Consider the following 24,463-nt stretch of genomic DNA (forward strand, 5'->3'; position numbering starts at 1 on the left):
TGTCAGATGTGCTTTGACCAACTGCACCTCAGCACTCTCATTAACACATGCATCTCCACACACAACCTGCTTCTGCTTCCCACCTGCCATCTCTATTTCTGTCTTCTGCCTCTCTTTGCTCTTTTTGCATTTCCTCTTCTTTCCTCCTCAACCCAATCCCGCTGTCTGTCCTTCCACCCACTCTGCACACAAACCTTCCCCCCTCTGCTTTTCACACTGTTTTCCCTTCTTCTTCTCCATCCTCTCCTTACCAACTTTTATTCTAGGCCAGAGTGTCAGACTGGCATGTCTGACAGGCTCTGAAGTGCCAGCCTAAAGGGTTTTTCTCAGCTGGAACAGGACCATCTGCAGTGCAAGAGCTACTCTGACACTTGTACCTGCCTGAGCCAGGAGGTTAAGAAGGAGTTAGACCACCATACCAAAAGTGGCCACTCTTCTGTCAGCGCTATGCCTCAGCCACTCATGTGCACAATGTTATTTCGTGTTATTCCCTGTAAATATGAGGGTGAGTGAAGCCTGCAGAGGTGCTCTGGTTGTTTCTCTATGTTTGAGGTGATACATAATTCAAGACACATTTCAGGACACGTCACAGTATGTATTAGATTTATATCCACATAAACAAGCAGTACATTTGTTCTAAGAGTTGGAACATGTTTTTGGACATGTTTAAATGTATAGTGTGCTACAGTATCTAGTATGCTGACTTTTTATATTGTTTTTTTTCTTCATCAGGCTTGCTTTTAACCTGTATATATTTTCTGGTATTTTCTTTTACATTTTTTCTCATTTCTTTTATGTAAATTATTTGTTTGTAATTCTTCATTTTTTGATTCATATACATATACATATATATATATATATATATATATATATATATATATATATATATATATATATATATATATATATACACACACACAATTTGGTGTTACTGTGACAATCTGACAATATTTTAGAATGAAAACAACCTGTGAGCCACTACTTGGTATATGTTAGAAGACTTCAATTCATCTTGCTATCCATCTATCCATCCATCCTTCCATTGCATCCCTTCCATCATTGAGGATACTATATTACTATATCATACAAAGTACAACACAAAAAAGATTCAAATATATAATAATTATTATCTTAAACATAATAGCTGTGGCAACTCTTACCTCCTGATTGGCTGCTGTGAGCTCCTCCTCCAAGGCAGACACCCTCTCCAGTGACACCCGTAGTCTCTCTCGTACCTGAAAAAACAAACAAAAAACAAACATCATGATCTGCCTGTTGATCTCCTCTCTGATGGACCATCTTATTAACATGTGTAAATTGCTGCATTTGCACTGAGCTGGACTGATTGTCGAGGGTCTGGCAGAGAAATGCATTCAATTTGTTTCCCATTGACTACTGTTTAAATTCCAGTCTAGACAATCAAGGGTTAAAACAGCAGAAAATAAGTCCTGGTGCTTTTTTCCTTCCTTAGCCTCACAATAACACTTTGCTGTGGCTTCAAAACAGCATTATGAGGCTTTTATTGCTTTTAAAGCACCAGTTGCTGGGAGGAGATTCAACTCCTACACTCCTCTCGTCCTTTGTGAACTCAGGGAAACTCAGAGCGTACTCGTCTTCTTCTACAATTGTCATGGCTGTAATGGAGCAATTACTTGCACCGCGTGGTGACCGTGCACCACTGTGGCTGCGGCCCAATAGGATGCCATATCTCTGAGGAGGTTGATCCTGGATTAGAAGTTAGCTGGAGTCCGATTCCGGATGGCCCCTCAGCTGCCCAAGACAGCTTTTATTCCGTTGAACAGCACACCATTGGACATGCTTTATAAATTATGGCTTTTAGATGAGAGGATGAATAGATTATAGGGGACAGTGGTGATATCACACAGGGGGCTGCAGTCACAAATCAGCAGGCTGTGAGGAGGCAGGAGAAATGTTGTCGTTGGGACTTGTAGAGGCTAAAACCAACAAATGATACCAGGAAAACACAGCAAATTGCAAATGTAAATCACTTAAATCATATAAGACCAAGATACAGGAGACACACTGATTCCTGATGCTACTGTACACGTTGCTTAGGCAGACACCTTGAAATTAAAATGATGTTCAAATGGAGGCAGACTTACCTTCTCATCTAGGGCTTTATGGTGTTCAAACAAGGACTTGAGCGCTTTGAGGACCTCAACTTCACTGGAGACTCCCGAGGGAGACTGAGCCTGCCGCTTGACCACTGTCATACGAAGTGACCGCTCATGTCTGGACACCAGGCACTCCAGATGCTCCAGCAGTAGCTGAAGAGACACACAGGAGAAATCACTGTTATCATCAACATCAACATGAGGCTACCATATAAAAAAGAATAATACAAATGGAATCCAAGTCAGACGTCAGATGAAGGATCAGTGCTGCATCAAAAGCGCAAAACATATTATACATATAAAGCTATTTTAACAGGTATGCATTAAGGAAATGTTATACAGTAACAGTAATTTAAAGTAATTATGTCAATCTTATTTTTTGGGTAAATTTGCTGTATATGTAGTGCCAGAGTAAAAGTATGAAAGATGCAAAAAAAGTAATTAAAATCTACTCAAAAGTAACTGCAATCCTTCCAGCAGTGCACAAAAGGGATTATGCTAATATAGGTTTTTAGGTAGCATGTCAAGAAAGCTTCACAAGGACAGACAAGATGAGATGCAGAGCTGGGGGGCTGACTTCAAGAAAAGAAGGTAACTAGACAACAACAACTAGGAGTAAGAAGAGGGACCAGGGAGAAAGAATACCAGTTTGGCTTCAGAGATAAAACATTATTCATTACTGTTTCTTGTTCAGGTTCCATTGTGAGATCAGTGTATAGGATCATCTGCTTTCATTTCCCTTTGTTACTCACTGGTGCTGGATCATAGAAACACTGTAGCAGTTTCGTGGTTATGCACATCTCAACACTTCGTTCCCTCTCCGAAGTTGTCCAAAGACATAATATTATATCCCCAAGATAATGATCTGGTTAGAGGGTAAAGTCCCAGCTCAAAATGATCTCCCCATTCTCTCTTAGAAAACGTCCCTAGCTTCATCCCTGACATGCCTTCGCTTTACTAGGCCAAACATTCCCTGCTGAAGGCTGCCCAACAAGCTGCAGCTGGATTAAATGTATTCTGTGGTTAACCACTTATAAAGAAACCAAGCTCCCACTTGGTATCACTGGTGAACTCAAGGAGGCTGCATTTTTTAAACAAAGCTCTACAAAGGTTCTTACTAAACATTACACAGTAAGCATGATATTATTTAAGACGACTGAAGAAGACTGGGAACAATTTAATGTAATAAAACAGAACATGTAGAATACAGGGATGAAGATGAAGGTGAGAGCAACAGGCTCTAATGAGAGTTTAAACGACAACTAATACCCCTTGATCCAATATATTCTCTTATATATTTGTCTTGGTTTATGTCAGTGATAGAAGTCAAAAAAGCATCACTATTATGCATCACAAGCATAATTTGCTTAGTTATCTACAAGAAATATATACTTGTGGTTGCTAATTTGTTTTGCTCAGATGCCTTCTCTCTCATTAATGAAGACTCCAAGGATGAGCTACAGCAGGTAATAAATTGAAGGCAAGAACTGTGTCACACTGTACAGTCAAAGACTCTGAGCATTGAAAAAGGGACGCTAAGTACAGGGCTCCAAAAGGTTTGGGATCCTGCAGAACATAAATGTTGGGGGTGTAGGATGTATTTACTTTAATGTGGTAGGAGCTGCAGGTCAACAGCATCATTGTGGGATAAAATGTCATGAAATTATGAGAGGTAAATAGTTTGGCACTTTGGGAAATACACTTACTGGTATTTGTTTTCTTGCTCAGGTTGGTACTAATTTAAAGTCTCTGTCCATTCAATATGTAGCTGGAGCTAGCAACTGATTAGCTTAGCTTAGCACAAAGACTGGAAACAGGGGGAAACAGCTAGCCTGATTCTGTCTGAAGGTAACAAAATCTGCCTATCAGCATCTCTAAAGCTCACTAATTAACACATTATATCTTGTTCAACCTGTACAAAAATCGAATTGTAAAAACAACAAGTTGCGGTGTTAAGGGGGGTGATATGCCGGACTATTTCTTGGCTTTAGAAGTGCAGGTAGGCGAATTTTGTGATCAGAAAGCGCTGAAGGAGTGGGTGGTAATGGTTGGAAATCCTGTAGGAGAATGTGCATGCAGGGCTGAAAAAAGACCCCATGCAGACCTACACTGTCGTTGAAAGGAGACTGAGTGTTGTCTCTTCTCTTGTCTGTCTGATACATCTGTCTCTGAGAGTCTCATCAGCAGCCATCATGTCTACGTACTCCTGCACACTCAACAAAATGCCCACCGTTGAATCAATCAGGAAGTGAATGTTTAGTTAATGAGTTCTTCCTTAGATAATGTCTTCAGAACAACAGCAGCCACAGTCTCTTCAGTTCAGTAAATCTTTTCATCCTTTTTCTCTCTGATCATGTCTCTGCATGACTCGAGTTTATGAATTCACATGAATGTCATTTGGTTGTCATGCTTACCTAAAACAACCAATAAAATTAACCCATCTTTCCACTGTCATCACATCTGTTGTCAGCTCCTCAGTCCACTGACTGCTTGCAAATGCCTTTGGAGATTTAATTATGAACTGTAAAACCCTACCAGCGACAAAACCAAGCTTAATTAAAGTTTGCTTGGTATTTACCCATCAGAAGATTCGAGGTGATAATAAAGTGCGAGAGTGAAAATGACTTTTGTCTGTGCCTGTTTCTTGCGCCTCACCTCCCTCTTTTCTGTTTTTCTCAGTCACTGTTGTGCTAAAATATTCTGCCTCCACCCAGAGAAAGATAGTGCAAGACTATAAATCCACACTTAATCAGCAGTGGGATGGAAAACAGAGTCTTATCTGTCAACAGCAGAGTTTGCTTACTGCTTTAAAAAGCAAATGTTTTTTATTGAAGATGCAGGACTTCAGCTCCACAAAATCGAGCTGATTCGCTAATGTCTTTAGTTGTTTCCCCCCGCAAATACTTTGACCTGGACACTGCAGGGCAGTGGACATTTGGACATAGTTTTACTACTGAGCGGCCATCAATGTGAAGTAAGTGGAAAAATGTTCAGGCAGAATGTGGGGAGCTAATGAGGTATGTCTTGGAATTGGAAACAGACGCATGGTTGCTTCAGTGCTTCTACAGCCTTAAAACTGTACCCAACAGATAGCTTAAGCTTTCTCAGGACACTGTCTATCGCAGTGTGCAGTTGTTGTTTTTGCAGCTGACAGGAGAATTTGGGGCAAGTTGTGAAACTTTAGAGAAACTTTTGGAATACAAATGTAAAGGGGTTGGATATGGAAGAAACCAGCACCATCATAAACTTCATTTCTGGTTGAAAATGTTTTTGCTCCAGAAACTACCGAATGGCTCAGAGAATTATCATGTTAAATCAGTGGCAGATTTAACAATTTAGGCAAGATTAATTGGTGGCAGAATAATCTCTTTAGTAAATGATTTAAGATGTCTGTCAATGCTGTCCTCACCCTGGTGTTGTTCCTCTCTGCTTTGAGCTCAGAGATCTCCTCCTCCTTCTCCAGCAGCTGCTCCCTGCAGGCGTTCAGCTCCTTGGTCAGCGCAGCAAACTCCTGAGCAACAAAAATAATAAAGGGAGGGAATGGGTCAGCATCACGATCAGCATCACACAATACTCTGCAACAGCCCTCCATGGTGTAAGGTATAGTGATGCAATGCAACATAAGGCAGCAGGGATTATTAGATAGTGGCTGGAGGATGAAAATATAAAGAAAATTTACTGTAATTACTTGCTATTTATCGGCTGCCATTTATGCCAATACCAATATATCGGCAATAAGCTGATATCAGTATATATTAGCTAATTTACTGGTCTAGCTCTTGTTAATACCCCTTATTTACTATTGTTAACAACATAAATGTATACAAGCTGTATGAGCATTTACACTATTTAGTGCATGCAATGTATACAAATTTGTCATTGTATATTTTCAGCTATCAAATGAATATCTCAATAACACATGATAAATAATTTCCCCTGTATGTAATATAAGTCAAATATCAAAGCTGCTAAAATAGAAAAGAACTGTTCAGGAAAACACACTTGTATGTAATTAAGGAATACAATGGCCATATAGGTTGAGATTAAAATATAATTTAGATCACAGTGAAGCCTGACCACAATGTAATCTCTTCTATTACAACAAGTCAAACAAACAAAAGCAATCTATTCACATTCAACTACCGGGAAAACAAAAGGTTACAACCACAGGCGTTTCAGACAAGTATGGATCAAAACATGACCCCAGAAAATATTACAGTGTACAAGGGTTCAGTCCATTGTACAATAAGGGGAAAGGATTGAATGGTCTAATGGTAATCTGTAGACAAAAGAGGATTGGCTCTATACAGTGGTGCAGGCACGGTGCCAGGTGTAGTGGATTTACACCTGCAGTACTGCGTGACAGCACAAAGGAGGACTGAGAGGACTGTGCTTTGTATTGACTGTGGAGTAATACTACAAACGGAGCATGGTACTATGGACAACAGCTGAGATGGCAGACTGTGTGGCTGCTGTGTGTGATGGAGCAGCAGGTGTAGGAGCTGCATCAGGATGGCAGATTGCAGTTTTAGTCATACAAATATCTTTCAGAGGCAGATATAATCTCACAGGTTTAGCTGAACTTCAACGGGCAGATTAGACTGAAGCCGAAAAAATTAGGGAAATAAGAAGGTAGGCCATTTATGAAATGTGGTACCACTAATACTGTGGCACCACTACTATTACTAGTGACGACGACGACGACGACGACGAGGAGGAGGAGGTGGAGGTGGAGGAGAAGAGGGAGAAGGAGAAGGGGAAAGAAGCAGAAGAAGAAAATGTAGGAGAAGAAAGCAGAAGAGAAGAAGGAGGAGGAGGAGCAGGAGGAGGTGGGGGGGGAAAGGTAGAAAAGAAGAATGCGAACGGAGGGAAAGAAGAAAATGAGGAGAACAAGAAAAGAGGAGAAGAAGAACAAGAAAAAGGAGTAAAAGAAGAAGAAGAAGAAAAAAGTTTTCAAAGCCGTTTTAATGTGACCGCTAAGTCTGAAATATAGCAGCCTGTCATGACATCCCCTCTGTCTCCTCTGCCAGACCATCAGCTTTGCTCTCTCAGTGTGTCTCAGTTCATTTTGCTGCAGTGGATTCTGACAAAAGATTTAAATACGCCTGAACTACATTTATACACCAATTACTGCGTGATCACACTGCTGGTCCTCTCCAGACCCAAATCACAAATACAGTCTTGCAGAACTATTGTTTTCCTAAACACAGTTCTGATTCGCAAACTCACTCAGGAATTCTGAGCTATATGCCTATCACAATAACACTCTAGTAAACAACCATCCGAGGAGGAGACACAGCCTGTCAAACCTTTGTCCCTGTCATCCCTGTCTAAATTAAGTGTAGAACAGACATGTCTTTTGAGCGGGTCACATCAGGCAGGTACAAACGAATCAAACAGAGACACAACTGTCTCAATGTGACTCCTGAGTGATGGGAGGGGTTGTGTTATATTTAGATTTAGAACCGGTTTATGTGACACAATAACCAGCATGCTCTGTGTTTGATTTCAGAAACGAAAAAGGGAAAATGTGTTTATTTATTTGAACGTGCAGTATGCAGAGTATTGCAGGAATTGATACATACGATAGCCTGTTTCTCAATAGCAATGGGTCCCGTTTACATTGATTTTGCTCAATCCTATCCAGAAAAATACTCAAGGACTAAAACACAAGAAACCATGATGAAAGCTTAAAATAAACTTTAATAATAAAATACCACCAATTGTATTGATTATTTCTATGATTAAGACTAGAGACAATTTTTCAATTACTCTATTAGTTGATCGACAAAAGATTAATAATCAACAATTTTAATAATAATTCAATCGTTTAGAAAAAAAGCCAAACATCTGCTTGTTCTGGCTTTTTGAAAGTCAGGATTTGCTGCTGTTTGATAGTATTGTAAATTAAATATGTTTGGGTTTTGGACTGATGATCGGACAAAACAATTCGAAGACATCACCTTGAGTTCCAGGAAATCGTGATAGGCATTTTTCACTATTTTCTGATATTTTATAGACGAAACAATTAATCATTTAAAATATACACAACAAACTAATCCATAATGAATGATTATTACTTTATTTATATAGCACTTATAACAAAATTACAATGTGCTTAACATATAATATTACAATAATAAATAAATCCTCAAAAGCTGTCAGATAAATACAACTTGTGATCTGACTATTTGAGTACACATTGTAATTCAGAATCAGTACACCTTCTGCCCTTCAGGAGACAAGGACAATAACTCAGTGTTACAGACAAACTCCTGGGAGTGTGGCAATATTGTGTCTGGTAGCTACAGTAGCGCGACAAATCCTTATAGACCTTATAGAGCGACAAATCCTCTCCACAAAGACATCATACACCATGAAAATCCTCAAATTACTACTGACTCTGTATTGTGAGTGAAGTTTTTGAAAAAGTCAAGTGGATTTACTTATGTGATCAAAGGTTGGATTTTAGGTATATTGTCACAACATGCAGCATAGGTAGGAACATAAAGGAACATGACCTCTCTTTCCCTTTATGGGATGAATGGTGAGAAATCCCAGAGCTGCAGGTTTTGGTCATGCTTGTCTCAGATCTGTACTGGGCCTGAACTCCGGTGAGTAATAGTGGGACAGCCAATTAATCTGCAATGTTCAGGATCAGAGGCTTTGGCATCTTGCAGCATCTTTAAGTCCAGTTAATTTCCAAGTGGATTGCTGCAGGTTGCTGTAACAACTTTCCAATTGGAACGGCTGGAAGGTGTGAAAGCAGTTTAAAAAATATGGAAGCCCAGAATGGTCATTGTGGCTGTAAATGTTTCTGGCCTGCTATCTTGAGATCATAACTAAATTATCACATCTGTCTTCTTATGATCCCCACTTAATTATCTCATAATTAATTAAACATTATGTAGTGCACATGACAGTTTATTAGATACACATGTACAATCTCATTCAATCTAATACAACAGCCCTGCTGTAAATCTTTCAGGCACATGATAAAACTTGTTGTAATTGTAATTTGGGGCCGTAGTTAGTGGTGGGGTTGCATTAAACTGCATTGCATTGAAAGGACATGACGGATACAGAATATTAAATGGAACTTTTTTTTTTGCTTAACTGGCAATGACTTTTGAATGTCATTTATAATCAAAAGACACAATGTCATTTCCACCTTTGTCAGACACTAAGTAAGTAATCTGTAGTGTGTTCTCTACATGTGATTTTTTAATTCCTGTAAGGCAACTTGAGCAACATCACTGGCGCAATCAAGTTGGAATCTGGGTGAAACCAATCATTTGTTAAATAGTGATAATTTGTTTCACAATTAGTCTCAAATGACATTTTTTCCACTGATTTCTAATCAAAGATAACATGATGTCTGTATCATCATTGCTACATCATGTTACTAGAGACCACGCAGACAAAGCCAGGCCAAAGTCTTGCCTTTGAACCTCACATCTCTAAGACCAATAAAAACCTAATTGCAACTGGTCCACAAAAGTCAAGAAGCCAAAGGTTTAACTGTCAGGACAAATGTGTCTATTATATGTATGAGCCTGCTGAGTTTACAACTAGATTATCTACAGAGCGTGATCAGGTCAACTGTTAGGACCCAGCTGTTACCATAGCAACAGCAGATAGGGGGAAAAAAGTGTTGGCGTGGAAACCAAGTCATCACTATAGAGAGTTGACCTAATAATGGACCAACACAACAGAATAAGGACAGAGAAAAAGCTTTTTAAACATAAAGAGAATGTGTGCATATTGCTTAATTTATATTGTTATTATATTACCATAGTTACATTACAATAATTATTTGCTAAATATCCAGAATCCTATTGTTATTTGGCTGCCAAAATGATTCAAATTCCCCACAGTGATCATTACAATTTCACTGTATATTAAATTATCTTGGAAATAATCTGCAAATCAAGCAATTGTGTCCTTTTAGAACACAGTACTTATTTGCCTCACTCTATTTTCCAAACTCAGTTTGCATAGTAGGTCAGGCACAAAAAAGAACCTTCGAGCTCATAAATCTCCCTCCCAGAGGAATGTAGCTAATCACAATATCCTTCTTTAAAGAAAAGGCCCTTCTGCAAATTGCATCATTTGCTTTAATGCTTGTGAGACCCAACAATCCCCTGCTAGTGCTCCAACAGTGCTGGTAAGCTTCAACTTCCTCAGCAACAGTCTACAGTATACTCTCTCTCTCTATGGAACTTTTCTTTAAACCAGCCACCTCAGAGCAATCCTTTCTATTGGAGCTGAGTTAAAGAAAGGGCTATGACCCCGGGACAGAGGAGATGTTTTTAAGACATCTTCCTAAAGGCCACACTGGCAGGACCTTGGCAGATTATGGGCTCCACTGAAACAACATTTCACATATTATAGTGGTTTCCAGGACATCCACAAAATTTCTGCTCTTAAATAGTAGAATTGTGTTTTCATCAAACAGAGAGAAGTTGTTACAGATGCTAGGAGTGAAGACCAGACTTTGGCACAAGCATGATTTATAAAGAATCTGGATGTTGGTAGGCTATTTGTGACACTGAGTGTTTTAGCTCATTTTGTAACCGTTGTCCTAACACTAAACTTGGCATTCTGACACCCACTTTAATTAACTTCTCCATGTTCTTTCAGCTAGTCAATGTCTCAAGCCAAATGTGGTACAAATACATAAATAAACACACACAGGCTAGGAGGGAGTGTTCAGATTTTAAAATAATCAAAGGGCATGCTCAGACAGGCACCAAACCAGACAAGATAAAGCTTTTCACTTTTTAAGACACAGGCGATGTGAGGCTACGCAACAGTTGGCTTTTGTCTCTGCTTGTTCTTTGACATCGGTTTGGTGTGTCAGAGCCTCTTACTCTCTTATTTGCTTTCTTTTAGATGAGCTGTAGATGAAAATATCAATACCATTCTCATATCTGTGTGTTAAGTATGAAGCTAGAGCCAGAAGGCGATTAGCTTAGCTTAGCAAAGCGACTAATTCAGGGGGAAACAGCTAGCTTAGCGGTCACCTACAGACAGCATGAACTATATTCTGAATAAGAATCCATTCAACTCTAATAAAGACCTGTTTAAAAAAAAGAAGCTCCTTCCTGACTTTTATTTTAAACATTGCAAATCAATCTATCACACTGTACTTGTTTGCATTTCTATTATGCTGTATCCGCAAGTTATTGGCAACGTCCGTAACATACACACACATCAATATCAAAATACAAAAACAATATGGGATGTAACTTATGCTTAACCAGAGTTGCTTGCCACACTGCATTATTCACAACATTGAAAATGCAGCAATGGAAGTTTCATTCTATTCAATAATATTTATTTTGCTATATCTCAAAGAAAACACAATCTGGTGAATTTTTATACCTACGAAACGCTGCTTCCAGGTGCTGCTCTCATAAATAACCTGAAAATAGGATGGTAGGACGGAAAGCTAGGGAGAAGCGAATGGCCGAATGCACTGTGGTGGAAACTCGACTCAGTGAGCACAGCGAGACAGAGAGGAGTAGAGTCCTGGCATATAAATAAAAGGTGCAGATGCCCATGCTGGGGCTTGCGTGACAGAGCATCTTCAATGCTTCGGTTAAGTGGACTTTCACCTCTGCTGTGGTTTTACAAGTCGAGCTGAGGCAGAGGGTGACGTACAGTATACACACTCACACATATACACAAACACACAGTAGACTGTTCCCTGGGGACGCTCAAGAACTCCCTCAGGGGAAGTGATGAGAGCAGTGCTGACACTACTCAATGTTGCCAACTGCTGCCCAGCTGTGAACAGCAGCAGAGCTTCCGAACAAAAGCTGTGGTTTATGATAATTAGAAGGTTTTGACTGCTGAGTCGACTGTTAAATGAGAGAAAATGAACATCTACACAGTGTAAGCTACAGTATGTTAGGCTGAATACTGCGTGTAAGCTATTTAATGGTTTGTCTGCACTTTCAAAATGTTATCCAAGGTCATTTAATCAGTGGCCAGTTTTGATGAAGTGTTACAGCTTTATTTTATAGTCCATTCTAACAGCTGGAAAGTATAAAATTCCACTTGGATGAGCTGAGGTTTTGCTCCAAGCCTCTCTCTAGCATTATTTTACCCATGACCTGCTAGACCACTACACTCCCCCCTCCCTCTTTTCCCCCACTTCTCATTACCTGGGCAAACTGCCTAGCACTGCAATATGTCAGGTAGTGTGTGTGAGTATGAGTGTGTATATGTGTGAGCCTGTAGTCTGCCTAGAAGGTGAACTCTAAATGAAATGGTGGACAAGGCTTCCTCCCTGAGTGGGCTAACTGTCGGCCAAAATTAGCAAAGCAGCAGCTAGATAAAAAAAAATAAAATAATGGAGGTGTGCTTCTGCAGGAGAGTCATGCTTCCAGGCTAAAAACAAACCCTGGCAGTTGTGCATCAGTCTCAGTGGAGACAGAGAAGTGGTGGTGTGATTGACGGCATGCTGAAACAGAGAGCAGCTCGAGACAAAAAAGCTGCCATCCATGTAATAACGCTACCTCCATCTCTTGCAGCCAAGCCTCAGGAATCTTCGTGAAGGAATGGATGATGAACAATGTCATCGTCAACCAACAGTATATTCTCAAAAGCCTAAAATGAGGCAAATAAGATTAAATACGAGTCAGTAAGAGAGTAGAGGTTTAACCTTAAGAAACTCTTCTGAAGAATAAATTAGATGACTTTCATGGCAAGAAGCTGTGAAACAGCAAAAGGAACTGTTAGTGAATGCACCGTGACTAATGTGGTGCACCAAAAAACACTTTGGAAAGTACCAGATAAAAAGCAATAAGCACAAATAGAAGCCTTACTGTGATATTTGTGCTTTCTCAATTACTACATCTGAGTTTCAGAAAGCTCCACTATACTGTAGGTCTTTAATATTTGATAAATAGTGTTATATTTACAGTGCGAGACCAAAGGGAGTTAGGGACAGAGGGTGGTTATAAATAAATTATGAGATGAGCCTCCTGCTAGCAATACAAATGCTGCACTTCCCAAAGTTAACAACTGTCTACACATGCAAGAGAGTGATGCTGCTCCAAGTGAACAAATATCACTATGAACACATTTGAGCATTCAAATCAGATAAATGAAAACCTGCAGCTTTAAGCCTGCAGGTTGTTAAAATCAGGGTTGGGGTAAATCAGGGAAGATGAATAGTGGCGGTGAAAGGCTTTTTACTCAACTAACCAATATCTATCTATTTACACAATTTTTTGAACCTGTGCTTTTTCTTTCAAGGCCCATCCACTAGGTGTAGGAAATTGGAATGGTGGAAGGTTTGTTAATTGAGTAATACAAATGTTGACAATCATGAGTAAAAATTTCAGTGTCAGAAATTTAGGACCAAATCCCAAAAAGGGACTGCTGCTACACCCCACTTTTACAAACCAACCAAGCGTAATTTGACATGAAATGAGGCACAGTAGACTGTATCTCTGTGATGCTACTGCTAAAGACATATTATCACTGCAAAATCTGCATTACATGTTGCCCAATCTCCACCTCCAAGACAAGGCAGGCAGTTATATGTTGAAACTTCATAATCAATACATCATTTACTAAATTTATGTGAATCAAAGAACCTTTTTATGTTTTATACTTTGATTTTTATGCAATCTAAAATTTCTAAATAACATGAAACCAAAGTTAACTGACCCAACCCCAATATCTATAAAAACAGCATTTACACCATAACAGGACATTGAAACCCTTTTGGTAGGTTTGAAGGTCCTCACGATAAAGAGAAGTATACGTTTTTACAGACATACTGAGCTGTTGGTTACAAAGAGAAGGGACCTCCATTACATCAATCACACAACAACAACAGCAGTCCACTCTGGACCTTTGCCAGGTGGATTCTTGGCCTACATCTTGCTGATAAAGAAGGATCAGTCACAGAGACTTGAGATCGGACACTGAGGAGCCAGAGAGACCTTGAGGAACAGCCACTGAGTTTCAGCTCAGTCAGCAGGCTACTTTCGTCAGCTTTGAATACTCAAGAAGGTTATCCGTGCTGAGCGAGCATCTTTTCTTCTTCGTGGTGACATGCCGGTGAGTTGAAGGTAGGCGACAAGTGTTACAACAGCAGCCAGCGTGCTTCTATCAATGAAGCCTCTTCAGGAACCACGTAGTTGCCTTTCATCTATGTCTCTGTGATAAATAACCCCAAGGACACCCACCGACTCTACTGACTATTGCAGTAATACAGTCCCATAGTACTGCAGAACCAATGTGAGAACCTTAAAGGCATGAATATTTCAATGTTTGTGGGCTCACTCATCCTTTTATTTTCTGAAGAGAAACTGCCATCACAACTTCAAATAGCTGCTCACACCAAAGTGCATACAGTAGGATGATTCAATATAGATACAAATAAGATGCAGGGGGCTATTGTAAAAACATCAAGCTAGATTGTATTTGTATTGCTATCCCAACACATTTAATTTGATAAAGCATTATGCCTGTCTGATTTTATACCTGTTTGTACATGTCCTCTATGAAATCCACATTAAAATCTAATGGCCCTTCACAGACGTAAATTGTTTATGCATAATGAACCAAGCATAAATTAATCTTTCACAATTAACCATTAACTTAAATCGAGCCAGCCACGAATAAAGGGAAATAATGCATTAATTTTATTCAGCTTGATTGCCTGTGATTATTTTTGAAATTAGATAGTTAAAGAGTTGTTGTTTTTTAAAGTTATTTTTTGGGCATTTTTGCCTTTATTTGATAGTGACAGCTCAAGAGAGACAGGGAATGCGGGGGGGGGGGGACATTAAGAAATGAGCTAAAAGAGACAAAAGAGCAAGCTGAATAAACAAACAAGAGCCAGTTCTTGAAAAGGACAATGAATGGTTGTCCTGAATGGACTGTATGACACTGCTGTGATGTTGTATCGGGGCAGTGGGGGACCGGTCACTGCACTGATGCCTTTAATGGGACCAGAGGAAAACAACAGCAGAATGAAAAACATGGGATAATTATTGGGAAAGCATTACTTCAGGGAAAACACAGCAGGCATGTATAGCAGACCCCCCAAAAAGGGAAATGAAAGGTCAGAAGGGTGTGTGAATAGATGTGTGTGTGAGAGAGAGAGAGAGAGAGTGATGGCGTTGAAGGTTGGAGAGGTGTGATTTACAATAACCTTCAACCTTTAGCTAGCGAGGTAAGAGGGGTCATCTCTATGCTGTAAAGGCCCCTTGAGGCCAAGTCATAAATCTGAGAGTGGAAATTACAGCCTGGCAATTTACTGCCCATCGAGTGCCTAATAACTAATTTTGATCCCTTTGAACTCCTGTCCGAGGACCTGCCACAACTCCATAGCCAGTCATCACAACATCAGCCACAGCCTTTAACCTCTAACCTCCAAAATTCAAGAGAATGAAAGCTGTGTAGGATCAAATAAGTGGAAATTTGCCTCATCACAGGGATATATGAGGACTTGTCTCAATACAAAGATTAGATGATAGAAGAGTATTGAAAAATATTCATGGAATGAATCAATGTTCAGTGACTGGCAGGTTCTTTTATAAAAAGTCAAACGTACAAGACAAAAAATGGCTTGTAGAAACATGATAAACATTTGTCGGTTTAAATCAGTTGACTTTCAGAATTTGGGTCAATGTAAGATGAATTCAGCAACTATGGGGCAATGTTTTGCTTCTAATTATAATAACAAAGCCTTCTGAATTTGCTCCTTTTCTGACTAGTTCCTTCTCCATAGCAACAGTTGCTGAGGCTCATGGGTATTGTAGTATTTAAAGCCATTTGTCACACCAAATTGACAGGAATACATGATTTCTCTGAAATGAAGTTGAAATAATTCAAACTATAAACCAAAACATAAACCTATAGTATTGTTAAATTATCCAGGATACTCCTGTTTTTCTATGTATGTAAAAGAACATTGATGATATTGTTAAAAGAAAATTTTACAACTTTGCAACTCCATTAGAAAGAGCCAAACAGAGACCAAGCTGCTCTTGTGGCAAGATTAAACTGTAAAACACTGGCGGAAAAAAACAACAACAAAAAAACTTAAACTCATGTCTGTACAGTAAATATGACGCTAGCGCTAGCTGCCATTTGGCTTATTGTTGCACAAAGACTGGAAACAGGCGGAAGCAGCTAGCCTGGCTCTGTCCAAAGGTAACAAAATCTGCCTACCAACACCTCTAAAGCTCACTCTTTAGCACGTTATATCTTGTTAAACCTGTACAAAAAGTGAGAGTGGTATCACATGGCTCCAGACTAACTTTTTCCACTAGTAGCACTGGTGCTCCCTACTGAAAATTTTAGTCGCACCAGCTCAAAATTTAGGAGCACTACTTAAATCGACATGCAACGCAACACATTCATATTTGTTTCTATCTTAACTGTATTACTGATAAATGCTTTGGTAATAAATAAGCTAAGTACTAAGTACTAACTTGTCAATAATCATGACCATTAATGCATAACAATGAGTTCAACATTTGAAAGTTTACTGTAGCACGTCAAGACGGTGTAGTCCCTCATTCGTCCAGGAGTGTTCTATCTGTTTGAAAACAGTGTCCAGATGACTACGACTGAAACCTTTTCTACGGTAGCACGTCAACCTTTTTTTAATGTCCCGCCCCATCCAGGCTGTGATTGGTCGGTTCACGAAAAGTGACATTAACGAGTGCAACAGAAGGCACCCATATAGCTAAATAGCCAGCTAGCCAAACCAAAACCTTGCTTATCTCATCCCTATTGTCTTCTGTCTTACGGTTTCAGCTGCAAAACCTTGACTAACAGTTGAACATGTATTGAGGATCTTGAGGAGGAGGATATGGGTTGGTGCATAATCAAAGTTGCGCTCTTGTTTTTGTATAACGGGCTGCCCACAGAGCGACAGGCCGGCCCACCGGGATGTCTCCCAGTGCTCCCAATGGCCAGTCTGACTATGGGAGGGTCTGAATGACCTTTTCTTTTGACAAATGAATCAATAGTTTTGTTTCATTGTCACCAAAGAGCCAAGTGAGAGCACTTACGGACCGGACACAGGTAGGTACACACACACACACACACACACACACACGCGTTTGTTTCACTATCCCCGTGGGGGACAGTCATTGACATAATGCTTTCCCTAGCCCCTTACCCTAACCTAATTGTAACCTGTACCCAAAACCAATGTGACTATGTAAACGAATTTATGTCCCCACAACATTAGTAATACACGCTCACACATACACACACACACACACACCAATTACTGCTCCCTGTAGTTTCACATGATATACAATGATGATTTTAAAAACAAAACAAAAAAACAAAAAAAACAAAACAGTGAGCATATTTGCAAGTCTCGCTGATCTAAAATTTAGGAGCACTATCTCCAAAAATGGTCGCAGTCTACAGCCCTGTATCAATCTTCTCATCTAACTCTCAGCAAGGAAGGTTGGTTTAAGGTTAATAAAACTGTGGTTTAACTCAGTTGACCAGTTTCTTTCTGCGTCCACAGCATTGTTTTCATATCAAACTCAAAAAATCTGCCAAACATATTCTATCTCTGTGTTTTATCTCAGAGTAAATTGAGTCTGTCCCAAGGATGAGGGAAGAACTGGGAAAGCATTAAACATCCCTGAGCGGTCTGACGTAAATAATGATTCAAATACTATGTTTGGGAAGAAATACATAATATATACTTAGTAATTTCAGATATTCAAACTCCATCTCCTGGTAAGGCGTCAAACCCATAGGAATAACTGTTACAGTCTGATGTACTGTGGACAGCGAACAAGTGCTGTCAGCGCAGAGGAGCTCCTCTTACATATAAGAGATCTGCCTGGACTTGTGTGTGTGTCTGAGGATTTCTGTCTGTGGAGGGCAAATTCAAGGTAAAGAAGCAACAAGCCTCATCGCAAGATGGACTATTTGGCTTTCACTGGGGATATAAGAGTGAGGCAATGAAAGAAAATATCCCATAGTCATCCCATCTCCAATACATGAGCCCTCGGCTTGACACGTTCAGCTCCAGTGTATGGTACAGTGATGAATTGATGCCACTGCAACACATGGTGATACTGTACCCATTTTAAAAAGGTCAGGGAGGGGGAGAGCATTTTATTACCAGATGAGAATGCCTACTCTCTGTTTTCCACATGTAATGTTCTGTCACACTCTTCTCATTTGGTCCCAATAACGTCGGGCATCCAGGCAGCAGCGAAGCTGCATATCGCTGTGAAACACCCAAACAAGCATGGCCAGAGATGTCAGACCATCCATCATCTATTACCCATGGAATGCAGAACGCTCCAAAGAGGACAAATAATTCATGTTTTTGTTATTTTCAGGGACGCAACAACAGCAGCAGGCTGGCTCTTGGTGGATGTGCTGTGACTGCTATTTGCCTTGTACAGCAGGAGGAGATGTCTGATAACCCTGTGTCCTCTTATTCTAGCTTAGCTGGGAAATAGGATTATTGTCTTGTCTAGGGCTGCACATAACTGTTATATTCATGATCAATTAACCCTTTGAACCCTACGCTGTTTTTTAGTTTTCACTGCCCTTATTCACAGGTCACTCCCTGGTAGCTAGACATGCCATGTATTGCATTTTGGATGAATATGAATTACTGTTTAGCACTACGGTTCCCACCATTATTTCGGTGATATAAATAGGAAGAATAATTTTGTCTTTAGCTTTTTTCATACTACACACTAATTCTAATCAGGTTTTGTATGTAGTGTAGAAAACCCTATTGTCCCACAATGCAATGCATTGCAAAAACAGAAAAGATTAGTAGTACAAACTGTATACAGTTAGTATGTGCTGCAGTATTGAACTGGGACATAGTGAGTGAGTCAGTTACTTTTTTTTCACCTAATATTGTTTACATTTTGGCAAATCTGTGCGACAAAATTGATTCCCAATTATTTTTGTTACTGAAGAAAGAGCCTAAATTTGAAAACTATGAGACAAGATCTAAAGTGCATTTTAATATAAATTCAAAATGATATAAAGCAACAAGTCATCGTATTTGAGAATCTCAAAAGTGTGGTAGAGTAATTCTCTGTCAATCTGCTAAAAAATGAATTGACTAATTGTTTCAGCCCTAATTTCTGGCTTCACATTAGTTCAGAGACTTTATGTGCGGGCCAGATGAGAAATGAGAGGGTAGACTGAACAGAGGTCCACTGAGGCACAGACATGTTCTACAGCACCAGGCAACTGAAATTAGATGAATCCATTTAAAACAAAACACAGTGCTACTCCAATGCAATGGTAGATGAATGGACACTGCAGAGATGAAAGCCACAGAACATGAGCTTCAGTGTAGTATTGTAAATCAAAGTCCAGTTGCCAGATAAGCATGGCAATTTTAGTCAGGCTGATAACCAACTGAGCAACGGAGCTGTTTGGTGCGGGCGAGATGCCACATTTGGAAAATTCATCAGACAAGTGGTGGGATTTGCGAAGATTACAGTGGGGAGAGAGGGTGGGCTTTGGAGCATTGATGATTCAATCCATGTCCATGCAGATAACATCCAGCAACAGCCATGATAAACAAAACACTCTCTGTGCATCAAAGAAGCTCACCGTCTGATGTTCACTTCTCGTGATATGAAAAAGATTGGTAAGATCAGGAAAAACCAAAGCTTCATCGCAGGAATCTTAACAAAGGACCACATTGACAAGCAAGTGAAAGCTGTGTAAGAGGGAATATGACAGAAAACCACTTGCATACGGAAGCTGCATACAAATATAGAGCTAAATCTGCAAGCTTCAGCATAGAAAGGTGACTCCCTCTCACTTTACTAGTTTAGGTGCCGAATGCAGCACACATGAAATTGGTGATTTGTACTTTCCTGAGCCCTTGACATTTCCTCCTCCTCTGCTTTATGGCCTGGATGTTTTGTCTAAAATGGAGGCTGAAAAGCGATCTCTGATCCTCAGGGAGTTCAGGGCCCGCTGACCTGAACCTTGCCTTCATTAAATCACAGACAAGGGTCTGGAAAAGGAAAGGAAAGCACTCTGAAGTTCAAAGATTAAATTTAAAAATCCTTGGAAATAAGGTACAATAGGGTCAAGCTATGCTGCCCAAGACGAGGACAAGATTAAGATATGTCTGAGAAATTACTGAATTACTGGACAGAAATAGAAAAACTTTTAACTGATTCAGTATCTCTACAGCTCTCACGGGGTATTTGTTTCTTATGTATACAAGACTATCCATTAACATTTACTACGATTTGACGACACAGATGAGACCATAACATTGTCTAATCGCACCTCAAACCATCAAGGTGATCATATAATCTCCGATATATCAGTTTATAGTCGGCTGTAAAACATTGTGTGTGATGTAGTTTTAGTGTCTACTTAGTCCTGGACACAGCATTAAAGCTAAATGGCTTGTAAATATCAAACAGCATGAATTAACAATTATTGTCTCAGCATTTTGAACCGAGGATGGCCTCTTATAGCAGCAGAGTGAACAGTGCAAAGGGAGAGATTACTGTACTTTCACTCTACTGTATGATGCACAGCTATTGCTTTAAAGGTTTGGTCCACCCAAATTACAAAAAACATATTTTCTCACTTATATCTAGCAGTATGTAGCCAAGCAGATACTTTTGTTATGTGCATGACTGCATGAACAGACGCGCATCAAAATCCAAACAGCAGCTGTGTTGACCAAGTTTTCACAAACGATGGCTCACTTGACCCCAGTCAAAAAGCAATCTACATGCACCAGTTCAAAACACAGCAATCTTGCAATTACTAAGACGGCATTGATTTTCTTTGCTCCCGCTCTGTCTTCTCAACGGACTTCAAAACTCCCTCTCACGTTTACTAACAGTGGATGCTGCCAAGCTTTAATCCATGTAATTACATACAGCGCACTGTATTTCGCACGGGTGATTATTACTGTTGCATAACGCACTTGCGCTGTGTGTTAGATCAGAGACGGTTCTGAGCGTCTTTGGTGTGATTTGACAGCGCGGATTACAAAAAGGAGGACGAGAGAAAATAGCGAGGGGCGCAGAGAAGAGACAGGCCAGAGAAAGAGACAGGAAGTGTCCACGAAAACACTGCACAGTGCGTCTATCGTAAAACCGAACTAGCCTACCACAATAGCACAACGTCTATGCTTCAACATCTCTGCAGAAAGCATCCAGTCCACAGAGTGGACCTGACACAAGGTATATGAAGGCTAGTAAAGAATGTAGGTTATGTAAATTATGGTTATATGTAATGGCTAGTTACGTGAATCAATATGGTGGCTAGTTATGATGTCACTAAGTTAGCTAGGTTTTGCTCAAGAAAATAACCACAGAAAATAAAATTTGTGAAAGCCTGAGCTTCATTCATGTTATTATTATTATGACAGTCACAGTTCCTGTCCACTCGTTTTTGCCTCCTACAAATGCCACAAAGAAGACAGTAAAGGCTTACGTTATGCCTAAGCTGTAGTTAGGTTGAAACTTGTAGTTTTGAAAGTTAAGTATATTTACCTTTTTTTTTTTAAAGCAAAAGGTGTTTGTTTTTGCATTTCAGAAAATGTTTTCTTTAAAACCCAGAATGTAATATAGCACTTAAATGCACTAAATGGGTTTAATTTTGACAGATAACATTATTGTATGCAATTTAAACAATAAAAATGTAGATTTTCCTAAAAATTCAACCAATTCGTTTTTCATTTTCTCTTTTGCATATTTACTATGGCGCTTTAATAAAGCAAAAGTATTTTTTATCCAATTAATTGATGGAATAAATGGCAGAATACTCGATTACTAAAATAATTGATAGCTGCAGCCCTAATGTTGCAATGTTTTATTGCAATGAAATGTTCAGCATTTCTTTGAGCTCTTAGGCAATCTTAGGCACCCTTAGCCCAACCTTAAGGAACCCACTACAGGAACCAATGTTCTACAGAAAAGGTAGTCCGACCCTTCATCAAAAATACACTTTAGAAGTGAAAGTATAAATGAACATGATCAATATTACTACAACACATATGACATTTTGTATTTCTTTTTTACATGTGACCCCAGTAAGAATCAAAATAAACCATGTGTACACGCACTGCCAGGATGTACTGGACTACCTACTGTATTGAGCTACATCAAGACCTCACATAAACAGCTCATATGGTCCAGTGTGTCTTGGAAATTGGAAAACTCCAAAATGGTCTCCAACTCCAAAATGGTCAGATGCCTTAGGGGGCTGTTGCCTTTAAGGTCATCATTAAAACCATCTGATACAAAGCTGTCTCCTCATCTCTTTTTATTGCTCTTGTCTTCTCCCCGTCATCTGAGCCGTCTTTGTGCAGGCAGCGTTATCGCTCTCCTCCAGCTTTCTCTCCTGTGCAGTCTTGTGGACACTTAGCTCGATAGCAGATCACAGGGTTCCTACATGAATTTTATGGGCTCGAATGACAATCACAGTCATGGACGTGAGGCGAGATGGTATCCGAGGCACCCTGCAGGCTCTTGATGAGGCACGGTGACTGAGGTAGGTTCAAAAACCAATTCAGAAATAGCCATTCATATCATCACCAAACCCTGCCAAATACTCCTTTATCATCCATGTTGTCTTGTAGCAGCAGTGTTGGCTTTTAAAGGTCAAACCGCTCGGAATAACACAGCTTTCATGTCAAACTGCTCCCTATAAAACACTAGCGACAGAATTTGTGAAAAAAGATACCTCACTGCATATTTAATCACATGCCTACTTGGACAGACAAGTATGTACATATTCGATTGGTAGTGAAGATAACAAGAGAAGACATGCTGTTACACATACGCACTCAAACACCAATATTACCTCCCCCTTTCTCTGGTTCTCTGTAGGTAAACACTGAAAGTCAAATGGCCTCTGGCGCTGTTCAAAATGAATTAGGGTTGAAGGCCTGGCGCTGTGAATCTCTGGCATTTTATAAAAGGTCTGTAGCACGAAGGAGACCACCTGAGAGTCAGCCTGCATTCTAGGAAACAGCATTCAAAGCGCACACACTGATCAAAACAATTCTCTGTCTTATTTGAATGAACAATCATTTTGTCCATTTAAAGTTCACATACTGCGAGATCCAGAACAATGTGGCTGCATGTTTACAAAACAGACCAAGCTTATAAGCATTTCCTTGTTTCTTCCAATGCGGGCTAGCAGCAGCGGCAGCAGCAGCAGAAGCAGGGAGAGAGCACCCAGTCAGGAATCAGAAATCAAACATTAACACAGACCGAGGCAGAATGGGATGATAATATTGTCTGCTGGCAGGCAGGCAGAGGTGCTGAGATAAGGAAACATGGACGAACCTGCAGGGCCAGGAAATACAACACAAACAACTTGCAGGTGATGAACATCCAGTCCAGCCCATGTGTGCTGACAGCATACATCAACATTTGAGCAATGACTCAACGGTATGATCAGTTTTCTTGTTAAGAGCGATAAAACGTCTGTGATAGGTTCCAGCAGGTAGTAATGATAATAGACAATAGTTTTGTTTGAGTTGTTGTTGACAAGGCAGCTTCCTTTTGCCTGGCCTGGCCTGATTGTGAGTGCTGGAGAGAGATGATAGCAAGGGAAGTGGGGTAGGGAAGCTACATATACACATATGCAGTAGACATGCACACTGAACAGATGATGTGTTGGGGTTCACAGACTGAGAGAACTGTCCTTGGGAGGCTAATGTCCCCGAGCTCCTCTGGGGCTCATTGGCCAGATGTTTTGCTTTGCCTGCTTGCCTGGGTTTTGGCCCCAGTGTCCCATTACAAGCAGCATCCATCACGTTACAACACAAAGCTCACATGCTGCTAGACACAACTTCCTCACTTGTACATGGCAGGTTAATGTGGTTTGTTTGTCTCTGTTAAATCACTCGGCAAATAACTATTTTAAATACTAAACTGCTGGAACTCAATATTTTTTTACTTTTTTTAAAGTTGAAAACATCTGCAGGACACATTTATGTATTTAATCTAGTCCTTTCAGGCAGAATCTCGAGGAGTACAATTTAGCAATTTACAGTAATTAATGATTTTATCCAGATCCTGGATCCACAATTAAGGGCTCAGTGCCAGTTTTAAGGAGATTTTGACAATAGTCGATGCAGGGACCCTCTACTATAACGCAGGACCACCTTATCGCATTAAAATGTCACTTTATAATACAACTACAACTGGAAATAAAGATATAAGCCCTAAGAAAATGTAAACAAATACAGTACACAACAAATAAATCATGATGTGGTTTGTTCTCAGCCCCCGAACAAACACAAAAACTCATCCCAACATGCTCTGGTCAGTGCGGTGACAGAGAGCACT

General features: G+C 39.9%; 1 protein-coding gene across 15 annotated transcripts in view; it reads right to left on the reverse strand.

Moving 5' to 3' along the window:
• ppfia2 (PTPRF interacting protein alpha 2) overlaps positions 1-24,463 on the reverse strand; it is a 160,070-nt gene that overhangs the window by 44,288 nt on the left and 91,319 nt on the right. For all 15 annotated transcript variants that reach the window (XR_006376727.1, XR_006376726.1, XR_006376725.1 and 12 more), the window contains 3 exons: positions 5,545-5,646; positions 2,124-2,288; positions 1,161-1,235 (listed from right to left, as the gene is read on the reverse strand). Coding sequence is in view for 6 of the 15 variants with exons in the window: in XM_044185359.1 (XP_044041294.1) it covers positions 1,161-1,235; positions 2,124-2,288; positions 5,545-5,646 (342 nt within the window). In the remaining 9 variants the exon portion in view is untranslated. The remainder of the gene's footprint in view (positions 1-1,160; positions 1,236-2,123; positions 2,289-5,544; positions 5,647-24,463) is intronic.

The sequence above is a fragment of the Siniperca chuatsi genome, linkage group LG23 (genome assembly GCF_020085105.1).
Source record: "Siniperca chuatsi isolate FFG_IHB_CAS linkage group LG23, ASM2008510v1, whole genome shotgun sequence".
Lineage (NCBI taxonomy): Eukaryota > Metazoa > Chordata > Actinopteri > Centrarchiformes > Sinipercidae > Siniperca > Siniperca chuatsi.